Source organism: Poromitra crassiceps, assembly GCF_964638095.1.
Source record: "Poromitra crassiceps genome assembly, chromosome: 7".
Lineage (NCBI taxonomy): Eukaryota > Metazoa > Chordata > Actinopteri > Beryciformes > Melamphaidae > Poromitra > Poromitra crassiceps.
Window position 1 is genome coordinate 45,481,389 of NC_139628.1, and position 21,076 is coordinate 45,502,464.

At 45.0% G+C, this 21,076-nt stretch overlaps 1 protein-coding gene across 2 annotated transcripts in view; it reads left to right on the plus strand.

Annotated features, from left to right (window-relative positions):
- The window catches only part of tbc1d14 (TBC1 domain family, member 14), a 62,654-nt gene extending 43,462 nt beyond the window's left edge, over nucleotides 1-19,192 (plus strand). For both annotated transcript variants that reach the window (XM_083639730.1, XM_083639731.1), the window contains 6 exons: nucleotides 1,211-1,299; nucleotides 3,716-3,787; nucleotides 6,331-6,459; nucleotides 12,751-12,860; nucleotides 14,728-14,986; nucleotides 16,189-19,192. In XM_083639730.1, the coding sequence (XP_083495856.1) occupies nucleotides 1,211-1,299; nucleotides 3,716-3,787; nucleotides 6,331-6,459; nucleotides 12,751-12,860; nucleotides 14,728-14,986; nucleotides 16,189-16,245 (716 nt within the window). In that variant the 3' untranslated portion in view covers nucleotides 16,246-19,192. The remainder of the gene's footprint in view (nucleotides 1-1,210; nucleotides 1,300-3,715; nucleotides 3,788-6,330; nucleotides 6,460-12,750; nucleotides 12,861-14,727; nucleotides 14,987-16,188) is intronic.
- The last annotated feature ends 1,884 nt before the right edge of the window (nucleotides 19,193-21,076 follow it).

Consider the following 21,076-nt stretch of genomic DNA (forward strand, 5'->3'; position numbering starts at 1 on the left):
ACAGAACCCCCTCTCTCCTTCGCCTTGTCTCACTTTTTCCTTTAAAGAGCCCCTAAACTCATGTTTTTAGATGGATGTAAAATACTCTACTTTGAAGAATCATTTGTGTCTGGTGGTTTTTCACACAGTTTTTCCACACACTGAGTCCATTCTCAGTGCATGTGTACTGGAGGCTTCAAGTTTCCACAGCACACTTTTAGCGCTTTCAGACAGACACGGTTCTGGTTCTGGCTCTGGCTCCGTTCTGGAGTCTCAGAACCTTGGTGCTTTCTGGCGAACCAGCCCGTGTTCACACCAGTTTAAGCGGAACCAAAGTGGGAGGACATTATTCGGTAGTCCTTCTTCAGTTTATTTTTTTAAGTTTATTAATTATTTGGTCTGGCGTTCGAGTGAACCCAGCCTTGGCCCTCTCTTCTGCAAGTTCGGCATATGACTTGCTCTTTCTTGTACTGCTTTCTAGCTTTTCTTGAGATTCGGTAGATGCCCAAATCGCCACTAAACATTTGGTTTCCTCAGGAGACCACTGCAAATTATTTTTCCGTCACTGCCTTCTTCTCCTTCCTGCTCGTTTTCACAGCCTGGAATGAGACACGCCCACTGATGATGTCACGGTTCCCAAGGAAAACCAACTATTTTTTGGTTCCGCTGAGAACCAACTTTTCAGGTTCCGAACCAATTATTTTTTCGGTCTGAACGCACCGGCCAGTTCAGATTAGGGTTCTGGAACCGGAACCGGCACGGAGCCCTGCCGGTGTGAAAGCCCTATTGGTGTCAGTTGAATATTGGACAGGGATTGGCTCCCAAACTATCTGTGATGTCACAAATCATGCTCGTAGGCCCGCCCCCTAAACATTGGATTTTCAGTGAGCTCAGAGAAACTTTCCACTTTCAGCAGACGATTGTGAACACAGTCTTCTAGTGTCAAACTCTGCACAGACAGAAGAAACACATTTTTGACTTTAGGGGGTCTTTAAAGATCAAACTGATTTATACGCATTAAACTGAAAATCTTAAGTGGGTTTTAACGTTACTTGTGTATCAGATCTGCCTCTTTCAGTATCTTTCCAAGCATGCTGATGCATAGCATCCAGTAGTCAGAACCAAGGTCCGAAAAGTCAGAAAATATTTGAAAGGCCTTCTTTAGTTTTTTTTCCCCTGTGTGTTTCTCAACGTGCTCCTCTCTTCTTCTTCTCTCTGTCCTGTTTGGCAGATGCCGGTTCGTCGGACCGCGAGTCGAGTCTGGAGCTGATCAAGCTGGACATCTCCAGGACCTTCCCCCATCTCTGTATCTTCCAGCAGGTCAGTGGGAGAAGCTCAGCCACCACAACAATATACTCTCCCATCGGCCCACTAGCAGGGTTTGATCTGACTACTGACTATTTTTAAATCTTTCTGTTTTCTTTGTTGTATCCTATTACTTTCTGCTGTGTTTCCTTCAAACGTTCAGCATAATTCACAATCAAAATTACTTGAGCTAATTTCATTTTCAGCGAAGGTCGGGAGTGGTGGCATTGCTTTAGATTTAACCATCAGCCAATCTCTCCGGAGGTGGCTTGGGCTTCCGCGGTCCCTTAGCAGCATTGCCTTCTATGGGCATTCCACCAAGCTGCAGCTTCCCATCAGCAGCTTGTCAGAGGAATTCAAGGTTACACGTGCCAGGGAAGTTATGATGTACCGCGACTCCTCTGACGCCAAAGTCGCTGGAGCGGGAATCCTTGTAAAAAACTGGAAGGAAGTGGAAGGCACAGGAAGCTGTCGATGGAGCAGAGGCACGGCCACAGCACAGCATCTTGGTCGGCAATGTGGCAGTGGGATGGGCAGGACTAGGCAGTTTTCCCAAACCCCGCTACGACAAAGCCAGAGGAAGGGAGAAACGTCACATGGTGCAGGATGAGATACGAGCGGAGGTGGAGGAAGACCGCCGGACCAAGATGGTCGGCATGTACCAGCAAGGCGCCTGGACAAGGTGGGAGCACGCTGAACAGCGTAAAATCACCTGGCCAGAGCTCTGGAGCCAGAGCTCTCGAACCCCAGCACATAAAGTTCCTCATCCAATCTGTGTACGACGTTCTCCCAAGTCCAACCAACCTGCACCGCTGGGGCTTAGCAGACACTCCGGCATGCCAACTGTGCCAGAAGAGAGGCACCATGGAACACATCCTCAGTTGCTGTCAAAAGGCATTGGGGGATGGGCGCTACCGCTGGCGTCATGACCAGGTCCTCAGGGCTCTGGCAGACACAGTCAGCACAGCCATCAACAACAGCAAGTACCAGCGCACCCCCAAGCAATCCATCGCCTTCGTCAGAGCTGGGGAGAAGGCACAACAGCAGCCAAGTTCCTCCGGAGGGCTTCTCACCACGGCACGGGACTGGAAGCTCCAAGTCAACCTGGGAAGGCAGCTTAAGTTCCCGGAACACACCTTTGCCACTTCACTCCGCCCAGACATGGTGTTAACATCAGAGTCAACGAAGCAAGTGGTCCTAGTGGAGCTTACTGTCCTTTGGGAAGACCGGATTGATGAGGCCAACGAGCGTAAGAGGGCCAAATACGCTGAGCTTGTGACGGAGTGCAGGAACAAAGGCTGGAAAGCCCGCGGCGAACCAGTCGAAGTAGGGTGCCGGGGTTTCGCTGGCCAGTCATTAAACCGAACCCTCAAACTGCTTGGAGTAAAAGTTCAGCTGTGCAAAAGAGCCATCAAAAACATCACAGAGGCTGCGGAAAAAGCTTCAAGATGGCTGTGGATCCGAAGGGGGGGATCCGTGGAGTAGTGGGCCACTTGGACACAAGTCTGGGGCTGATCACCCCTGACTAGGGTCGCCCGGGCGAGGGTGTCTGATGATCAAAGACCCGAAACACCCTATGACCCCGGGTTCATCACTGATGATGTGTCCAAGTAGCACCAAGAGGTGTATTCTAGAACTAAGATGGGCTCGCATCAAAGAAGTGGAATTTCTCAGTGATTGTGTGGCTGGGCTGGGCTACCTGCTGCAGCCATCCGACCGCTTCAGCTCATTCAGAACGCTGCAGCCCGTCTGGTATTCAATCAACCCAAATTATCTCATGTCACTCCCCTCTTCCGGGACCTTCACTGGCTTCCCATCACGGCACGCATTCAATTCAAAACACTGGTACTGGCCTACAGGGCAGTACACCAGACAGCCCCCCAGTACTTACAATCTATGGTCAGGCTCCAAATCTCTCACCGTTCCCTCCGCTCCTCCACCAGTGCAGGACGCCTCGCCCCTCCTCCACTACGGGGGCTCAAAAGTCGCTCATCCCGTTCGCGACTCTTCTCGTCCCTGGCACCTCAATGGTGGAACGAGCTTCCACCTTCGGTCAGGACGGCCGAATCACTGCCGATCTTTCGGAAAAGACTAAAGACACACCTTTTCAGGCTCCATCTGGGCCCTTCTTGAACTAACTTCTTTCTCTCTTAAAAAAAAAAACTACTAACCTAAACTAAACTTGTACCACTGTTCCTTCAAAAGTTGTAGTTGTCATAGACTGTGTTGCATAGTTGATTGCTCTATTGCTGACAAAAATGTGATATTGTAAGTCGCTTTAGATAAAAGCGTCTGCCAAATGATGTAATGTAATTGTGTGTGTGTGTGTGTGTGTGTGTGTGTGTGTGTGTGTGTGTGTGTGTGTGTGTGTGTGTGTGTGTGTGTGTGTGTGTGTGTGTGTGTGTGTGTGTGTGTGTGTGTGTACCATCAGGGCGGGCCCTACTATGATGTGCTGCACAGCATCCTGGGAGCGTACACTTGTTACCGGCCAGACGTCGGCTACGTAAGTCTCAGACACACACACACACACACGGTGCTGTCAGTAGTCGTGTTTCCATTACTCTCAGAAATGCGCAAAATCTATATATCGCAATAGAAAGTGGGTAATGGAAACACGTGAATTTCGAAAAACCTCCCAAATATCGCAAAAAGTTTTTTCGCTCTCATGAGGTGGTTTTTCAGACGTGTCGATATAGAAGTTTATCGCAAAAGTGTAATGGAAACACATTTTTCGCATTTGCACGTCATGTGACCCATATTATCCCTTGGAAAAGGAGCGGAAAATAAGTTTGGTAAGTAAGGTTCGATAGCCGTGTCAAAACCTCTGCAGCAAGTGGAAAACTTTGAAGCAACGCTACCTAGCAGAAAGACGAGTGTTATGCAAAAGCGTAGCCGGGCAAATTAGATAATGTTTAATGGCAGAAATCGGTCCATGGTGACAGCAGGCTGCCTGTGTGCGCGCATTTGGCACAGCGGCGAGATGAGAGGATGAAAAGCACACACTGGTGCGGTGGTGCTGTCTGAAGTGAATACAGTGACTGTGAGTAGGCTAATACATTGCACACGTTTCAGGTGCAATTATAGAACCAAATCAGCCTTTTCCCCCCTCCATCTCTAAATCGGACCAGTTGTAGGCTATTAGGCTACCTTTTTTCCTCTGCCTGTCGCGCTGACTGCATTCACGCAGCCAGCAACATTTTGCGACTCATTTTCTTTTGAATTGATAATCAGGCTCGTTTATATGCATTGTAACTTCATGTTGGGATTTGCATTGACCATTGGTTGGATTTGAGCATGCAGGGGACGGGATATGGGGCAGAAGATCCCCGTGCGTAATCACTGTGGCAGCTGCTGCAACGGGGAATCACTCAAACGCAACTTCAATGGAAACGCCTACAAGTCGCAATTGTACATTGTCGAAGTTGTAGAAATATCGCAATTCTTTTGCGAAAAACTGTAATGGAAACACAGCTTCTGTCACTGGCTTATTCCTCCACTGTAAATAAAATTCGATGCCATTGTGATACGTTTGCACACATTAATACATCCACTCAGTTATTATACTTTTAATATTGCTTGTCATCACTCTAGCTTTGTGTGCGTAGCCACCGCAGGTTCACAACACTGACGGATGGAGTTTCTCTCACAGAGGCCCATTCATTTCACCAACAGTGGTTTGAGTCTCCGTCCTTAAAACTGACTGTTTTGTACTTGATCCGCTGTTGCTGTTCAAATGAATGGCCTTCAGCAACGGAGCCTGGGCTGTTATGAATTTTAACAGCGTTGTTGCAACAGACGCCAACCCTACACATCATCACTGATGGAAACACAACGTTATGTCCCTTTATTGCCATCTAGTGTATGGTCTTAATAGTGATGGTCAGAAACAGTGTTTTAGTGAAGCTTCATATAGTCCTTGTATATCTAGAAGCATGGGAGAAGAAAAGTGATTGGCTCCTAAATAATTGGGTCCAAAATCCCAGTTGTGTATTAAATCAGCCCTTGTATATATTGTTAAATTGAACCTGTCTAGTAGAAACGCTCTGAAGATGAAGAAGACTCTGTGCCAAAACGCATAAGCCTTCTTCTATTGAACCTGTATAGTTGAAACACTCTGGAGCAGGGCATGTGACCGGGGTGGAGCGCTGATAATTACCGCTCCTTGCTCACGGAGCGGCCCATTCCACCCGCTCCAGCGCTCACGGCCGCTCCGCTCCAGACCGCTCCCTGCTCCATACAGATTTCACCCGCTCCCACTAACCGCTCCGCTCCGCTCAAAAGAATACAAAAGATAAAAAGGCCAGGGTGTTTTAATTTGCGTTTAAACGCTTGGGCAATGAGCATTGCTCACTACAAATAACATGAGCTCAGCAGCATGTTCGTTGTGTCTTTAATATGTGCGGCTTGTGCGCCAAGGGGAAAATATTTGAAATTGGCCAATTAGACCGCTGTGATTTAAGACTGTGCATCACATAAATATCATTTGATGGCTTTCCTGAATTAAAATGTTTCAAAGGTCAAGGTGTCTCTTGACATTGTACTTGGTATTTATTGGCTTGCAGTTTGTGCTTGTGACGAGCCACGCTGTGCTTCTAGAGGCTGTGGTTAGCGTCGCTGCAGCTTTGCCGCAGCCCTGTATGTTAAGAGATGACTGTTGACTTCCTGTATTGACCACAGCCCTACGCTGTGTATGTTAAGAGATGACTGTTGACTTCCTGCGCTGACCACAGCTCATGATCTGATGCCGTGTGTGCACCTGCATGCACAACTTCTGCCTCATCTCCTTTTCCTGTTTGCAAAACAGCTGTCCGGCTTCAAGTTAGATTCAACACAGTGCGTGAATTTAGCACTGGATCGATCATAGTGCTCTGCAAAAACAAAATCAGTCGATGTAATGTTGCTACCATAGTTTCTTACAATTACTTATAATTCTCTTGTGTGTTTCTGTGTGTGTGTGTTTCTGTGTGTGTGTGTTTCTCTGTGTGTGTGTGTGTGTGTGTGTGTGTGTGTGTGTGTGTGTGTGTGTGTGTGTGTGTGTGTGTGTAGGTGCAGGGAATGTCGTTCATCGCGGCAGTGCTGATCCTAAACCTGGACACGGCCGATGCCTTCATAGCTTTTGCCAACCTGCTCAACAAGCCCTGTCAGATGGCCTTCTTTAGAGTCGACCACAGCCTTGTGAGTACACACGCACACACATGCACGTACACACGCACACACACACACACACACACACAGCCATGAGAACTGAGGATACACACATGTACATTAAATTATTTGTTACATTTGAACCATGTCCATCTGCTCCTCTGAACACTACATTCAGGCGATGTCTCGTCATAGACGTGTGGTCAGCGTGGGGGAAATCCTCGCATTTTCCCCCACGGCCACAGACTATACACACTATCTATAACACCACACAGGTGATTTCCCCATTATAACTGCTCATATAAACGTGAGGAAAATGTAATCTCAAATTTTGACAGTTGTACATTTTGAAGCTCATCAGTATCTTTCAATGCATTTCGATGCCATAAAATGAGCACTGATACCAAACCACCTCATACAGAATTGCTGAGGAGTGTTCTTTGATAGCCAGTTGAGTTCCAGTTAAAACTCTCCCTGTCTGCTGTCTGACGTGGAAACCCAAGACATCACAACCACTTTCTGTTTGGACAGATATGAACACCCGGGGCTTCCACTATCCACAGTCTTGACCAACTTCTCACACCGCACATCACACCCATACTGTACTGTCCACAGTCTGTTTACACATCATCACACCCATACTGTACTGTCTACAGGCTGTTTACATCACACCCATACTGTACTGTCCACAGTCTGTTTACACATCATCACACCCATACTGTACTGTCTACAGGCTGTTTACATCACACCCATACTGTACTGTTCACAGTCTGTTTACATCACACCCATACTGTACTGTCCACATGATGTTTACACATCATCACACCCATACTGTACTGTCTACATGTTTACATCACACCCATACTGTACTGTCCACATGATGTTTACACATCATCACACCCATACTGTACTGTCTACATGATGTTTACATCACACCCATACTGTACTGTCCACATGATGTTTACACATCATCACACCCATACTGTACTGTCCACATGATGTTTACATCACACCCATACTGTACTGTCCACATGATGTTTACACATCATCACACCCATACTGTACTGTCCACATGATGTTTACATCACACCCATACTGTACTGTTCACATCATGTTTACATCACACCCATACTGTACTGTCCACATGATGTTTACACATCATCACACCCATACTGTACTGTCTACAGGCTGTTTACATCACACCCATACTGTACTGTTCACATCATGTTTACATCACACCCATACTGTACTGTCCACATGATGTTTACACATCATCACACCCATACTGTACTGTCTACAGGCTGTTTACATCACACCCATACTGTACTGTCCACATGATGTTTACATCACACCCATACTGTACTGTCCACATGATGTTTACACATCATCACACCCATACTGTACTGTCCACATGATGTTTACACATCATCACACCCATACTGTACTGTTCACATGATGTTTACACATCATCACACCCATACTGTACTGTCCACATGATGTTTACACATCATCACACCCATACTGTACTGTCCACATGATGTTTACATCACACCCATACTGTACTGTCCACATGATGTTTACACATCATCACACCCATACTAGTGCTGCACGATTAATCGAATCGCAATCGCAATCGCGATGTCAGCACGTGCGATTGCATAACCGCAAAAGTGTGCGATTATTTTATTTTTTTCACGTCTTTTTGAGTGTGTGTGTGTGTGTGTGAGAGCCTCCTTTAAACTAACGTTACACGCGACGCAGCAAACACACGTTTCTCAGCCATCACACTGGGCATCAATACTAGCGGGAGACTTCTCCCATGCACTCCCGCAAATAAGTAATGTTATGTGCAGCAAGGTACATATTATCTACAGAGAGGGCGAGAGAGAACATCCATGATCGCTAACAGCAAGCTATGCTAATAACTAGCTAGCCGTTCGTTCAGAAACGCATGTAAACAGCCGTGTGATCAGTGAGAACGTCAGTAAAATAAGGAGAGAGCTGCAGGTGCTTATGCAGAACTAGTGCGCGATTAAGTACACAGTGGGGATGACCCGCTGTGATGAAGAATATAACGAGATTAACAAGGTTGATAGCAAAACACTGTCGCAGCTGCCAGCACTGGCAGCATCACCTCCAGGCTAGCTAACTAGCCTGTCACATGACGCCTTCATGGTCCCCTCGTTAAAAGTCTGCAGATGCACGTTCTCACCTCTCTCTCTCAAGAAGCGTCACGTGAGTGTGGCGTTTAAGGCCATCTGTCGCTACAAAATAAATAAACGGGGTGTATCATTCATTAGTATTGCTGGACAGACATGTAACTAACTTTGCAACTTTGCTGAGCCATCTTCTATGTGCTGTAACACAGTGCAGTTTCTATTTGACTGGTGTTTCTTTTTTACATGTTTGGGACAGGCAAATGTCTCAAAATGTTTTATTTTTTTGTAAAGATAATTTAATTTCAAATTGTTTTATTTTTTTAGTTTTAATATATTTTAAATTGTAACATATTTCATGTATTTTAGTCTGTGATATGTGAAACCGTGGTATTTTTGTCCAAGGTTATCATACCGTCAAAAACTCATGCCGGCACATCCCTAGATACCTAGTGGCAGTGGTGGCCCAACGGTTAGAGAAGCGAGCTTCAATCCCCGGGACCGGCAGGATAAATCTGGGTGGGGAAAGTGAAAAGGCAGCGCTTGCCCCTCCCTCATTACCACCACTGAGGTGCCCTTGAGCAAGGCCTTAACCCCAACTGCTCCAGTGGAGCTGATCAGTGGCCAGCAGATCAGACTGTGGTTGTACTGGTCAGCTTCCAGGTATGAATGTGTGTGTGAATGTGAACAGGGCACTCCTGAAAAAGAGAGCATTGCGCTCAGTGAGACTCCCCCTGTATAAATAAAGGTAAAAAAAAAAAAAAAAAAAACTCTTGTTTATTATATCGCAATCGCAATCGCAATATTGTCCACCCTAATCGCTAATCGCACCTTTTCCCCAAATCGTGCAGCACTAACCCATACTGTACTGTCTACATGTTTACATCACACCCATACTGTACTGTCTACATGTTTACATCACACCCATACTGTACTGTTCACATGATGTTTACATCACACCCATACTGTACTGTCCACATGATGTTTACATCACACCCATACTGTACTGTTCACATGATGTTTACACATCATCACACCCATACTGTACTGTTCACATGATGTTTACACATCATCACACCCATACTGTACTGTCCACATGATGTTTACATCACACCCATACTGTACTGTTCACATGATGTTTACACATCATCACACCCATACTGTACTGTCCACATGATGTTTACATCACACCCATACTGTACTGTTCACATGATGTTTACACATCATCACACCCATACTGTACTGTCCACAGGCTGTTTACATTGTACTGTCCACAGGCTGTTTACATCACACCCATACTGTACTGTCCACATGATGTTTACATCACACCCATACTGTACTGTTCACATGATGTTTACACATCATCACACCCATACTGTACTGTCCACAGTCTGTTTACATCACACCCATACTGTACTGTCCACATGATGTTTACACATCTACACACCCATACTGGACCCTGTACTACGAAGCTAGTTTAACAGATCCGCGATAAGTCCCTTTGATCTGGTTTGACTGAACAGGATCAAAGCTATCTAGTTTAAGGATACTACGACGCTGGTTTTGTAGTCGATAACTGAAGCTGGGATCTGCCTGTGCACGCGCACGTTTTTCGCTCGTGCACAGGCGCGCGTCCACGCGAAAGAGGTGCGCTAGCCAATCACATTATGAACAGCTGAGTTGATCCACGCCCACACCCATTTCCACACCCATTTCCTCATTCAGCACAGCCACAGTGTGATCAGAGATTTTTGCGGATATTTAACACGTTCAGTGCCAGCGACGCCATATGGCGTCATTAGAAATTTACCGTACAGTGCCAGCGACGCCAAATGGCGTCATAACTCCAAATTGTTTTTTTGACGGGGGGGTGTCGATCTAAGCTTCTTACGTCGCCTCTAACAATATTGTAGCTATTGGAGGTCGATAACCTATTTTACAAACCCATTAGGTGGCGACAGCACTCTCCTGATCAGAGAAAAAGGAGCCAAACACACAGAAATAGTCACTGGGGAAAATGAGGAAATCGCATCGCATCCGTCCGTATGCATCGACGTGCCTCCATAAACGAGCACAACGCCAGCTGTGCCCCCAGCAGCAGCATCCGCTGTCACAACTGAGCACCTCCATGTACGCTGCAACAGCACATTCACATAATCAGCCTTATTATTCCGAACTGGAAGCATGCCAGCCCGTGACAAACACACGCGGAACCAAAAAGCTGAATGTCGCGCACCATTCACTGTGTGTGCGCAGCAAACTCAGCAGAGACTGAGAGCCACCAGACACATAAGACACACCCAGGAGGCGTGTGCAGTTGAGGGGGGGGGGGGGGGGAGCACGCAGAGCAGCAGAGCAGCATACACTTCACCCAGACAGACCCAGACATCAGAAAATTAGCTTCAGAGTCAGTGATGTGCTTGAAATGTTTAATTTCACAAAAGGCTCATTATCTCAGCTCGTAGAAAAAAAGGGATGTTTTTGCTTCAATCAAGCTATCTTCTCCGGCTCATAACTAAAGAACGGAAAATGGGATCAATAAACTTTTTTTTGCAGGTGATAGAAGAGAGTCTCATCGTTATTTGTGCGTGTTCAGTGTTTACATAGTAATTATTAAAAAAATTATATGACTGTTTTAAAATGCATTGCGGCCTATGTGGCACAGCAAGCAACCTTTTGCCCAAGGGCCGTGGCACTCAAAGTGTTAATGTATCCGCGATTTAATGTCAGAATGAAAATCCGCGTTGGATAGTCTGCTGAAGGGCTGTCTAAAGCAGCAGCTTGTATTCACATCAGTAATTTGATTTACTTTGATCAGCGATTTCTGTCTGATACAGCTGCATTGATACAGGCAGCAGCAAAAAATGTAAAAGTGTAATCTCAGTCTATACATTTCCACAATCTGTAAGCCTATTTAGACCATAGATTTAGAAACGCATGCTCAATTAATAATGATCTCTATCACTCATGTGTGTGGTTGCACTGATCGAATAATTCATATATAAAATAGCCTAGTATAAAGCCTAATAGCCTACTATAAAAGAGAAAACTGCTGAACTGAATTGAGACGATGCGGGCATAGTTATCATTGATAAAAACTAGCCTATTTTTGCTCATATATTGGCATACAGCCTACAGGACACAGTTCCAGCTGAAAGATGCAAGAATAGCCTGCATATTTAGTATTGGGGCTATCCCATATTTAAACTAATATCTATATTATATGTATAGGCTTTTCTGGCATGTAGGAGAATATCACCCTCACTCCATTTGAGGGTCCGTTCATGATATGCGCCGCGGTGATTAATAGTGATCATATTTCTCCACGCATCGTTGAGCTGTTAAGACATAAAGTGGTAAGTAGGCTTAATTTAATTATGTAGCCTACAGAGCCACGAATGTTTTGCTTGTTCTATGACTGCAATCTATTTTTCATATGGCGATCTTATGAATGGTGAGTGACTCCAGAGAGCCGATATTATATGGGTCTCTCATGGATTTTGATCTTATCCTCTGAAGCTAACCTGGTCGCGACCAGGTTAGCTTTGCAGCGTCAGTTGCCATGGTGATTGAAAGTTAACTTGCTTTGTAGTACGGCTAAACCAGGTTTAAACTCAAACTTACTCGGATAAGGCATTAAACTAGCTTCGTAGTACAGGCTACTGTACTGTCTACATGTTTACATCACACCCATACTGTACTGTCCACAGTCTGTTTACATCACACCCATACTGTACTGTCCACAGGCTGTTTACATCACACCCATACTGTACTGTCCACATGATGTTTACATCACACCCATACTGTACTGTCCACAGGCTGTTTACATCACACCCATACTGTACTGTCCACATGATGTTTACATCACACCCATACTGTACTGTTCACATGATGTTTACACATCAACACACCCATACTGTACTGTCCACAGGCTGTTTACATCACACCCATACTGTACTGTCCACAGGCTGTTTACATCACACCCATACTGTACTATCTACATGCTGTTTACATCACACCCATACTGTACTGTCCACATATTGTTACACTTGGTTTGCACTGTCGGCCATTGCTGTAGTGTAGAGTCCCTGCGCTGCATGCTGAGCAGGTCTGTGTGGTTTGTGTGTTGGCTGCTCTCTGAGACCACCTTCTCTCCTCTCCACAGATGTTGACGTACTTTGCAGCGTTTGAAGTGTTCTTTGAAGAAAACCTACCAAAGCTCTTTGCACATTTCAAGAAAAACAACTTGACCCCTGATATTTATTTAATCGACTGGTGAGTTCAGCTTTGTAATAATCTTCTCTTTCCCTCTGTGAGTGTCATTCTGTCTATTTACATCTTAAAATGACACGAGAAAGGACTCCAAGATTACATGGCACACTTTTCAGCATACTGAAATGAGAGCAACCTGCACAGTAACGGCTGCAGTTTCTTAACTGTGCATGATATGGCTGCAAATAGCCTCAAATAGAAGCGGACAATCTACACTTTGACCACTAGTCATTGTGGCATTTCACACCTAGAGTAATAATAAGAATAGGCATGATATCAGATAGTGTTGTGGTGTCCACATGTATATTGTTGAGTGCTCTGCCTCTTTGAAGCATTGACACGTTTACCTACGTGTGTGTGGCTTGTTGTCGCAGTTTCATAACGTCAGGTGTGGTGTTTCTGAGAACACAGGATGGTGTGTGGGGGGGGGGGGGGGGCTATGTCAGTGGTCTCTCTACCCACCTTCTGTGGAAATGTCTAGAGAACACTTTCACACCGTTTCAGTGCAAGTATGTTGCTAGGGAACCGTTTGAACCGCGAGTTTACTTCCTGTCAACACAATGGTCAACACTGCAACAGGAAATAAGCTAGGGTAAAGGTAAAGTCCCACTGATTGTCACACAATCAGTGGGGGGGGGGGGGGGTAGGGGTTCTCAAAAAAATGTAATTTAAGGCCCACGTCTGATTGTTTAAACAGTTCTGAAGACCACCTTCCCAGATCAATGAAAGATAAAGAAAAAAAGTGAAATTATGCATTTTAATTTGAAGGTTTTTTTATCTATATAATTCTTGAGCACATTTAGATATAAAAAATAAATGAATAACTAGCTGTAATCACATTTTTTATTTTATTTTTATTAATCTATTCTGCCTCCGTGGCCCACTACACACTGTACACAGTGCTCTGAGCTGGGGTCCATTTAGAATGTTTCAGTTGTCAAGTTGAAATGGCTTATAGAGATGAGGTGTGTGAGGTTGTTTTGCCACCATCTTTGCTATATTTCTTCATTTCTGGTACACAAGTTGATGCCCTTCAACAGTGTAATCAATGAGTCCCATAGGTTGATTATGTTAGGCTAAACTGTCCAGGCAGATTTTTGTAGTTACTGTACTGTAGTAGTAAATATTTAATGCTGTGCTGTCCAGCACTTGGCTGTATGTTGTATAATCGATTACCGGTAGTCAATTTTTTCACCATTTTGTGACATTTTATAGACCACTGCTTCTCAACCTTTTACATATCAAGGACCCCTTATTTAGTCCACATTAGGGCCACGCACCCCATTCGATTTTGTCTCTCAAACTCAAATCTGAGAGTCATCAGATACGATTGTGTCCAGAATTCCATGACTGGCGGTATTGTAGGTAGAGATATAAGAGTGAAACTATGATCAAAACAGTCGTTCTTCTACATTCTCTAATTGTGTTCTTCTTGTCAATAAAATTATTAATTTTAACTATTTGTCAATTTGCTGGGGACTTTCCGGAACACCCTCAAGCACCCCCTGGTGGTCCCCGGACCACACATTGAGAACCAGACCAAAGAACGAATTGATTAGTTGAGAAAGTAATCGACAGATTAATCAATTATGAAAATAATCCTTAGTTGCAGTTCTATTAGAGCGTGTAAGTCTAGAGTGGTGTTAAAGTAAAAGTATGTGTGCAATTGAGCGTAAAGCGTGCTATAAATAAGCATGGCACCTAGAAATTAGTACACAAAGCTAGAAATGAGTTTCTAGTATAAATATTATACAGATAGAGTATTCCACAAAACAAAGGGTACTTTCCTGTCTCCATTTTGCATTAGTGCTTCTGTTTTTTCTGTATCATAAAACTGCTACATCTCTCCCTCCGCCCTCTCTCCATCCAGGATCTTCACGCTGTACAGTAAGCCCCTCCCCCTGGACCTGGCGTGCCGCGTGTGGGACGTGTTCTGCCGCGACGGCGAGGAGTTCCTGTTCCGCACGGCGCTGGGCGTGCTGCGGCTCTACCAGGACACACTCACCTGCCTGGACTTCATCCACATAGCCCAGTTCCTCACGCGCCTGCCCGACCTGCTGCCCCCGGAGCAGCTCTTCCAGCACATCGCTGCTGTGCACATGACCAGCCGCAACAGGAAGTGGGGACAGGTAGGCTCACCCAGACTATCCAGAGCCAAAGCAGAGAGGGATCATTTAGAGACACCCCCGCTCCAGGCTCCGCCAATAGGAAGAAATTGTACTCTTCCGGTCTCCTGAATGGCCGTGGTTATCAGCTTGGTAATTGGCTGTCTGTCAATGGTATGAAACTTCATTGGCTGACCAGTCTCCTAAGGGGGTGTGGCAGTGGTGAAATATACAGAAAATGACTGGAAGTTGAGGTGCCTCCAGGCGCGGACTGCATAATCGGGCACGTCGGGCAAATGCCCGGTGGCCTGGCCTGGCCTGGCCTGCAAAAAAAATAATATATATATATACTGTATATATATATTTTTTGGTGCCCGCAGTCAGGCCACTCACTGAACAGCTGGCCAGGCGCCGCCTACTGGTTTACTAGTGGTTTTATTACTTTATTCAGGGTTAAAGTGGGTGCATCTCATTGTAAAATTGGACTCGGCCCAAATTGGGCTTCAAACGGCCAAAATCTGGCTTCAAACGGCCAAAATCTGGCTTCAAACGGCCCTAATTGGGCTTCAAACGGCCCAAATCTGGCTTCAAACGGCCCAAATTGGGCTTCAAACGGCCCAAATTTTTCGCCGCCGCCCTTCGGACGCCGGCACGCGCGTCGACCCATATCGGCCTGGCCTGCTTGGTATCTAATGCCCGGCGTGAATTATTTTCCCAGTCCGCCCCTGGGTGCCTCTATATTGAAAAGTCTCTGGCCAAAGTCACGCCCACTTCCGAGTTAGGCATACGAACCAATGGATTTCATCCGCCATTTATTTTCCCATAGACATTTTGCAAAATGCTTATAAAAATAGTTTTACTCAGTTAAACCAAGAGATTCAGCTATATTTAGAATCAGGAGAGACCATCTAATATTTCACTTGGACCAAAACTAATATATATATATATATATATATATATATATATATATATATATATATATATATATATAATTAGTATTTATTTTTATTTATTTATTTTTGCTCTATCTGAGTGAAAAGTTATATAGTCTCTCTTTTAATAATTATAAACAAATGTAGGAGAGTCATTGTGTTGCATGCGTGAGGGGGTACTATTGACATGGCAAGACAGCTCAAAGGGTACATAAGACAAAAAGATTGGGAACCAACCACTGATGTACACAGATCAACAGTGGGTGCCATTTGTGTTCCCCCTCATCTCCTCAGGTTCTGCAGGCTTTACAGAACGACCGGGAGCGAGGCAGCCCGGTACTGAAGCGCTGAGCTGAGACCAGAACCATCACACACACTGAAGAACTCTACCAGTTCCCCCTCCAGCCTCTGTGAAACTGGACCTGAACTGGACCTCTTACGCCTGCCCACCACAACGGACCTAGACCCAGTCTAGACCTAAGGGAGGTCCTTGTTGAACCTGGGACACATCTGGCCCTGGGTTTGGGGGGGCGAAAGTGAATACGAGGCCTTATAAAACTCCCACCACCACCGCCCCCCTCCTCTGTTCAGAGGCCCGGCCCACGGCCTGGTGGCCGCAGCTGGGCAGAGGCTGGAGAATGGTACCACACACTCCCAGAACCCCCCCCGGGCCGATCCAGGGGTCTCCACAGACCCAACCAGTGACCTGACTGGATCCTCCTCTTCTCTTTCTGCATCTTCCCTCGCTTCTCTCTCTGGCTCGACGTTCCACTTGTCATTTCATTTTGTGTTTTCACCTAAATTATTTTTGGAGCACAGTTACGGATATTATTTATTTTTGGATCGAACAATAACCAGCATTTTGCGCTGATATTCAGTGTCACACCATTCTCATGCCCAAAAAATTAGCAAAGATGAAGTGTTTCCCCATCAGATGAATGATCTGAAACAGCATTTAGACCAGTGGTTCTCAACATGGGGTTCAGGGACCACCAGAGGTCCTTGAGGGGATTCCAGGGGATCCCTATCTGATGAATTGTTAACATTCACCATCATTTCATTTATAAGAAGTTAACACAATTAGAGGTATAGAAGAATGTGTTTTGATCACAGTTTCTCTGTTATCTCTCTAAGTCAGTGATACTCAACTTGCAGCCCGGGGGCCAGATGCGGCCCGCGATAGGGTGCAGAGTGGCCCCCCAACCATTTTCTAATTCACAATGACAACAAACGTTAAAGTTTGACTGAGGTCCTGCTAAATTGTCAAATATAGCCCCCTGCTCACCGCCCAAGCACTTATATGTAGGCTACTAACTAACTATCCTGTGTGCACACAATTGTCAGACTAAACTCTGGCTGACCTACAGTCCGCTACAGAAACATTTATATTGTTTGTTTATTAACTGGCCCCTGGCCTCCTGTCATTTAGGTAAAGTGGCCCCCGGGCAAAGCAAGTTGATCCCTGCTCTAAGTGCAATACAGACAGTCTGTTATCTCTCTACCTGCAATACAGACAGTCTGTTATCTCTCTACCTGCAATACAGACAGTCTGTTATCTCTCTACCTACAATACAGATAATCATGAATTCTGCACAAAATCAGATCTGACAATAAAAACATTCTCAGATTTGGGGTTGAATAGACAAAATCTCATCAAATGGGGGTCTGTGGCCATAATGTGGACTAAGTTAGGGCTCCTTGATATGAAAAAGGTTTAGCATCACTGATTTAGACATATTCATGCATTGATCTAAAAAAAAAAATCATTGATTGAATCATTGAAATGCCAAGTGGAACATGCCTCTTCCTCTCTGTCTTTGTCTCCAGTTTGTCCAATCAAGCCCTTCTCCTCCCCTCGATCCCTCGTCATTCCTTCAGATATGCTGAGATTTGATTTGAGCCTTTGCCGTCTTGTCTGTCGTGACCTGAGCGTGCTTTTCATTTGTACGTCGTTTTCCTCGTTGGGTTTGTTTGTTGTTGTTTTCCGCACCATTCCATGAAGGCAAATGATCCCCGACGACGACGAGCCTCAGGCCGCCGTTTTACGGGATCAATTCAGACATCACTTGAAAGGAGAGTTTAGATCCATGAAGGTTCGGCAGAAATGCACATACTTTTTTTTTATTTTTTTTTATTTAAGGTCAACCACCTAAAAGGCGTTTTGTCGTCTCTCTGAGAGCGCCATGTTACTTTTAATGGAATGTTTTAACCCTCTGAAAAGAGGTCGTAAGCTGCCTGTAAAATGTTTTACAGTATATTTATGTCGAAGTTAACTGGAGTAAATGCTGAGATTGTTCAGTATGTGTCGGAGTTGCCGTTTGACACAGCGACAGCGACACAGCATATCCGACGCTGATATCCCACACCCTCCCTCTTGTTGCAGGCACATCTCAGCTCTTTACTTTGGTGTTTTTATGTTTCCTGATGTCTCGGCGTGAGTGCAATGTCTTTATTACGAGACGATCTCATCTTTGTACCTTTTATTTAATATTTGTGGAAAGCGTGATTGGACCGAAACGGGCCTCGTTTTCTCCTCTGTGTTCCTGTCAGATCAAGGCTCGTTGCTGAGAGCCTGCCCACCTAACCTAACCTAACTGTGCGTTCACACTGTGAGCAACTAGTTGATGGGTCACTCTGGTCTGTAGCAGTTGTGGGCGGGGCCAGTGGCAAATAGTTTTTTCCACTGCTTCGGTATTGCCTTTCATAACGTTACTACATTGTTTCGATCAATGCACATAACTAGCTAGCAACTAATTAGATAGTGTTAATCAAATATAGACCAACTTGCGATGGGATCACACCAGACATTACGCAAGCCACTTGAAACCAATGTGAGCTAGGGGCGTAATGTGTGTCTGTAACGGCTTTGAGTGGCTGGAATCAAATCACATAGGAAGACAAAGCAGCGCAGAAATATTTTGCTAGCTATGAAAGGTTCAACCCTTGGCAACCTTTCGCAGCCAATAAGCTGCTCGCTCAGCCCTATAAGAAGTGAATGGACTTGTTGACCGTGTTGCGCACACTGTGAACGCATATTGTTGGTTGTGAAGCTGCTTCACCAACTTGTGTTGTGCTGCTGAGTTTACGTGCCATGGAGCGCTCTGCGTGGAGAGTTTGTTTCTTTCATTTTGTGCGGCCTCCATCTGAAGGCTGATATCAGTGACATGATGACATCTGAAGGCTGATATCGGTGACATGACGACATCTGAAGGCTGATATCGGTGACATGACGACATCTGAAGGCTGATATCAGTGACATGATGACATCTGAAGGTTGATATCGGTGACATGATGACATCTGAAGGCTGATATCGGTGACATGATGACATCTGAAGGCTGATATCGGTGACATGATGACATCTGAAGGTTGATATCGGTGACATGATGACATCTGAAGGCTGATATCGGTGACATGATGACAATCTGAAGGCTGATATCGGTGACATGATGACATCTGAAGGCTGATATCGGTGACATGATGACATCTGAAGGCTGATATCGGTGACATGATGACATCTGAAGGCTGATATCGGTGACATGATGACATCTGAAGGTTGATATCGGTGACATGATGACATCTGAAGGCTGATATCGGTGACATGATGACATCTGAAGGCTGATATCGGTGACATGATGACATCTGACTGCTGATATCGGTGACATGACGACATCTGAAGGCTGATATCAGTGACATGACGACATCTGAAGGCTGATATCAGTGACATGATGACATCTGAAGGCTGATATCGGTGACATGATGACATCTGAAGGCTGATATCGGTGACATGATGACATCTGACTGCTGATATCGGTGACATGATGACATCTGAAGGCTGATATCAGTGACATGATGACATCTGAAGGCTGATATCAGTGACATGATGACATCTGAAGGCTGATATCGGTGACATGATGACATCTGAAGGCTGATATCGGTGACATGATGACATCTGACGGCTGATATCGGTGACATGATGACATCTGACTGCTGATATCGGTGACATGATGACATCTTCATTTTGCCTGAGCATCTTGTCACCACTGAATAACCGAAGGGACTGCTCTATGCTTTCTGAAACGCCTTTTGCTCATGTAACGAAAAAAACGAGTCATCTTTCCACAGCTGATGTAAAACACATCTTTAGGTTTAAAGTATAAGGCACTGTAATGAGAGAGCACATTCTCTTAGCTTAAATGGCCACATCCCCACTAAGTGTTCATGAATGTATGAAAATATAATTCCTAACAAAAGTAGGAAATTGGAATGCCATTTTTGTTTGTAGAGCCTCCAAGCGGTTAAAAACATATCCTCAATTTGGCTCGGGCCAGTTTTGGGCTGCTAACATACAGACTCTCCTGTTTTGCAAATACGGTACGGTGTGTTTTTAAGCTTCTGCTTCACCTCACGCCTGTGCAGCAGACCTTCTGATCACTTTTCTGGATGCACTCCTCCCTCCCACCCCCGGCCCCCGTGTGGTGAAGCGCCGCATTGCTGCAATAAAGCTTTTTGCACATAAGCCTTTGATTTGTGCCTCACGTTAAAGTTCCTAACAACGTCATCGCTCGCTTTTGGTTCACCATAGGGCTGAACGAATTTGAAAACGTATCTAATCGTGATTATTTTTGACTGATATTGCAATTGCGATGTGATTTGTGATATTGGAGTAAATGATCCGTGTGACATATTTCTTCTCATTTTCATTGAAAAACTTATAAAAATAATTATGGCGTGATTTTTGCGGTGATCTGTACCAAACAAATATGTTTTCTTAAGTCTGTAGAATATGATGTGTAGGCCAGGACATCTCTGCAGCACGACAATATTTAATTTAAGATGGTATTTTGACACATTTCGCCTTAACAAATATTGCAGTTTTGATCAAATTTCGATGTCCCTAGTTCACCATGGCTCCATTTTCTTTGTGTGCGTGTGAATCCGGTGACCAGCAGAAGTGACCATTTTGCAATGCTACATGTGTGTTTTATGTGTCTGTGTGTCTTATGTTATTTCTAAAATGAGAAACTGTAAGTTGCTCTGTTACAGGAAAGGCTGGTATGTATGAACTGACCCCACCCAGCCCTACCAACTCTACAGTCCATGCGTATTCCAGCCCCTCTATCACAAAATTCATATTGGAATACAGAATGGCCTAATACTGACTGTACCATGGTTAAAAAAAGA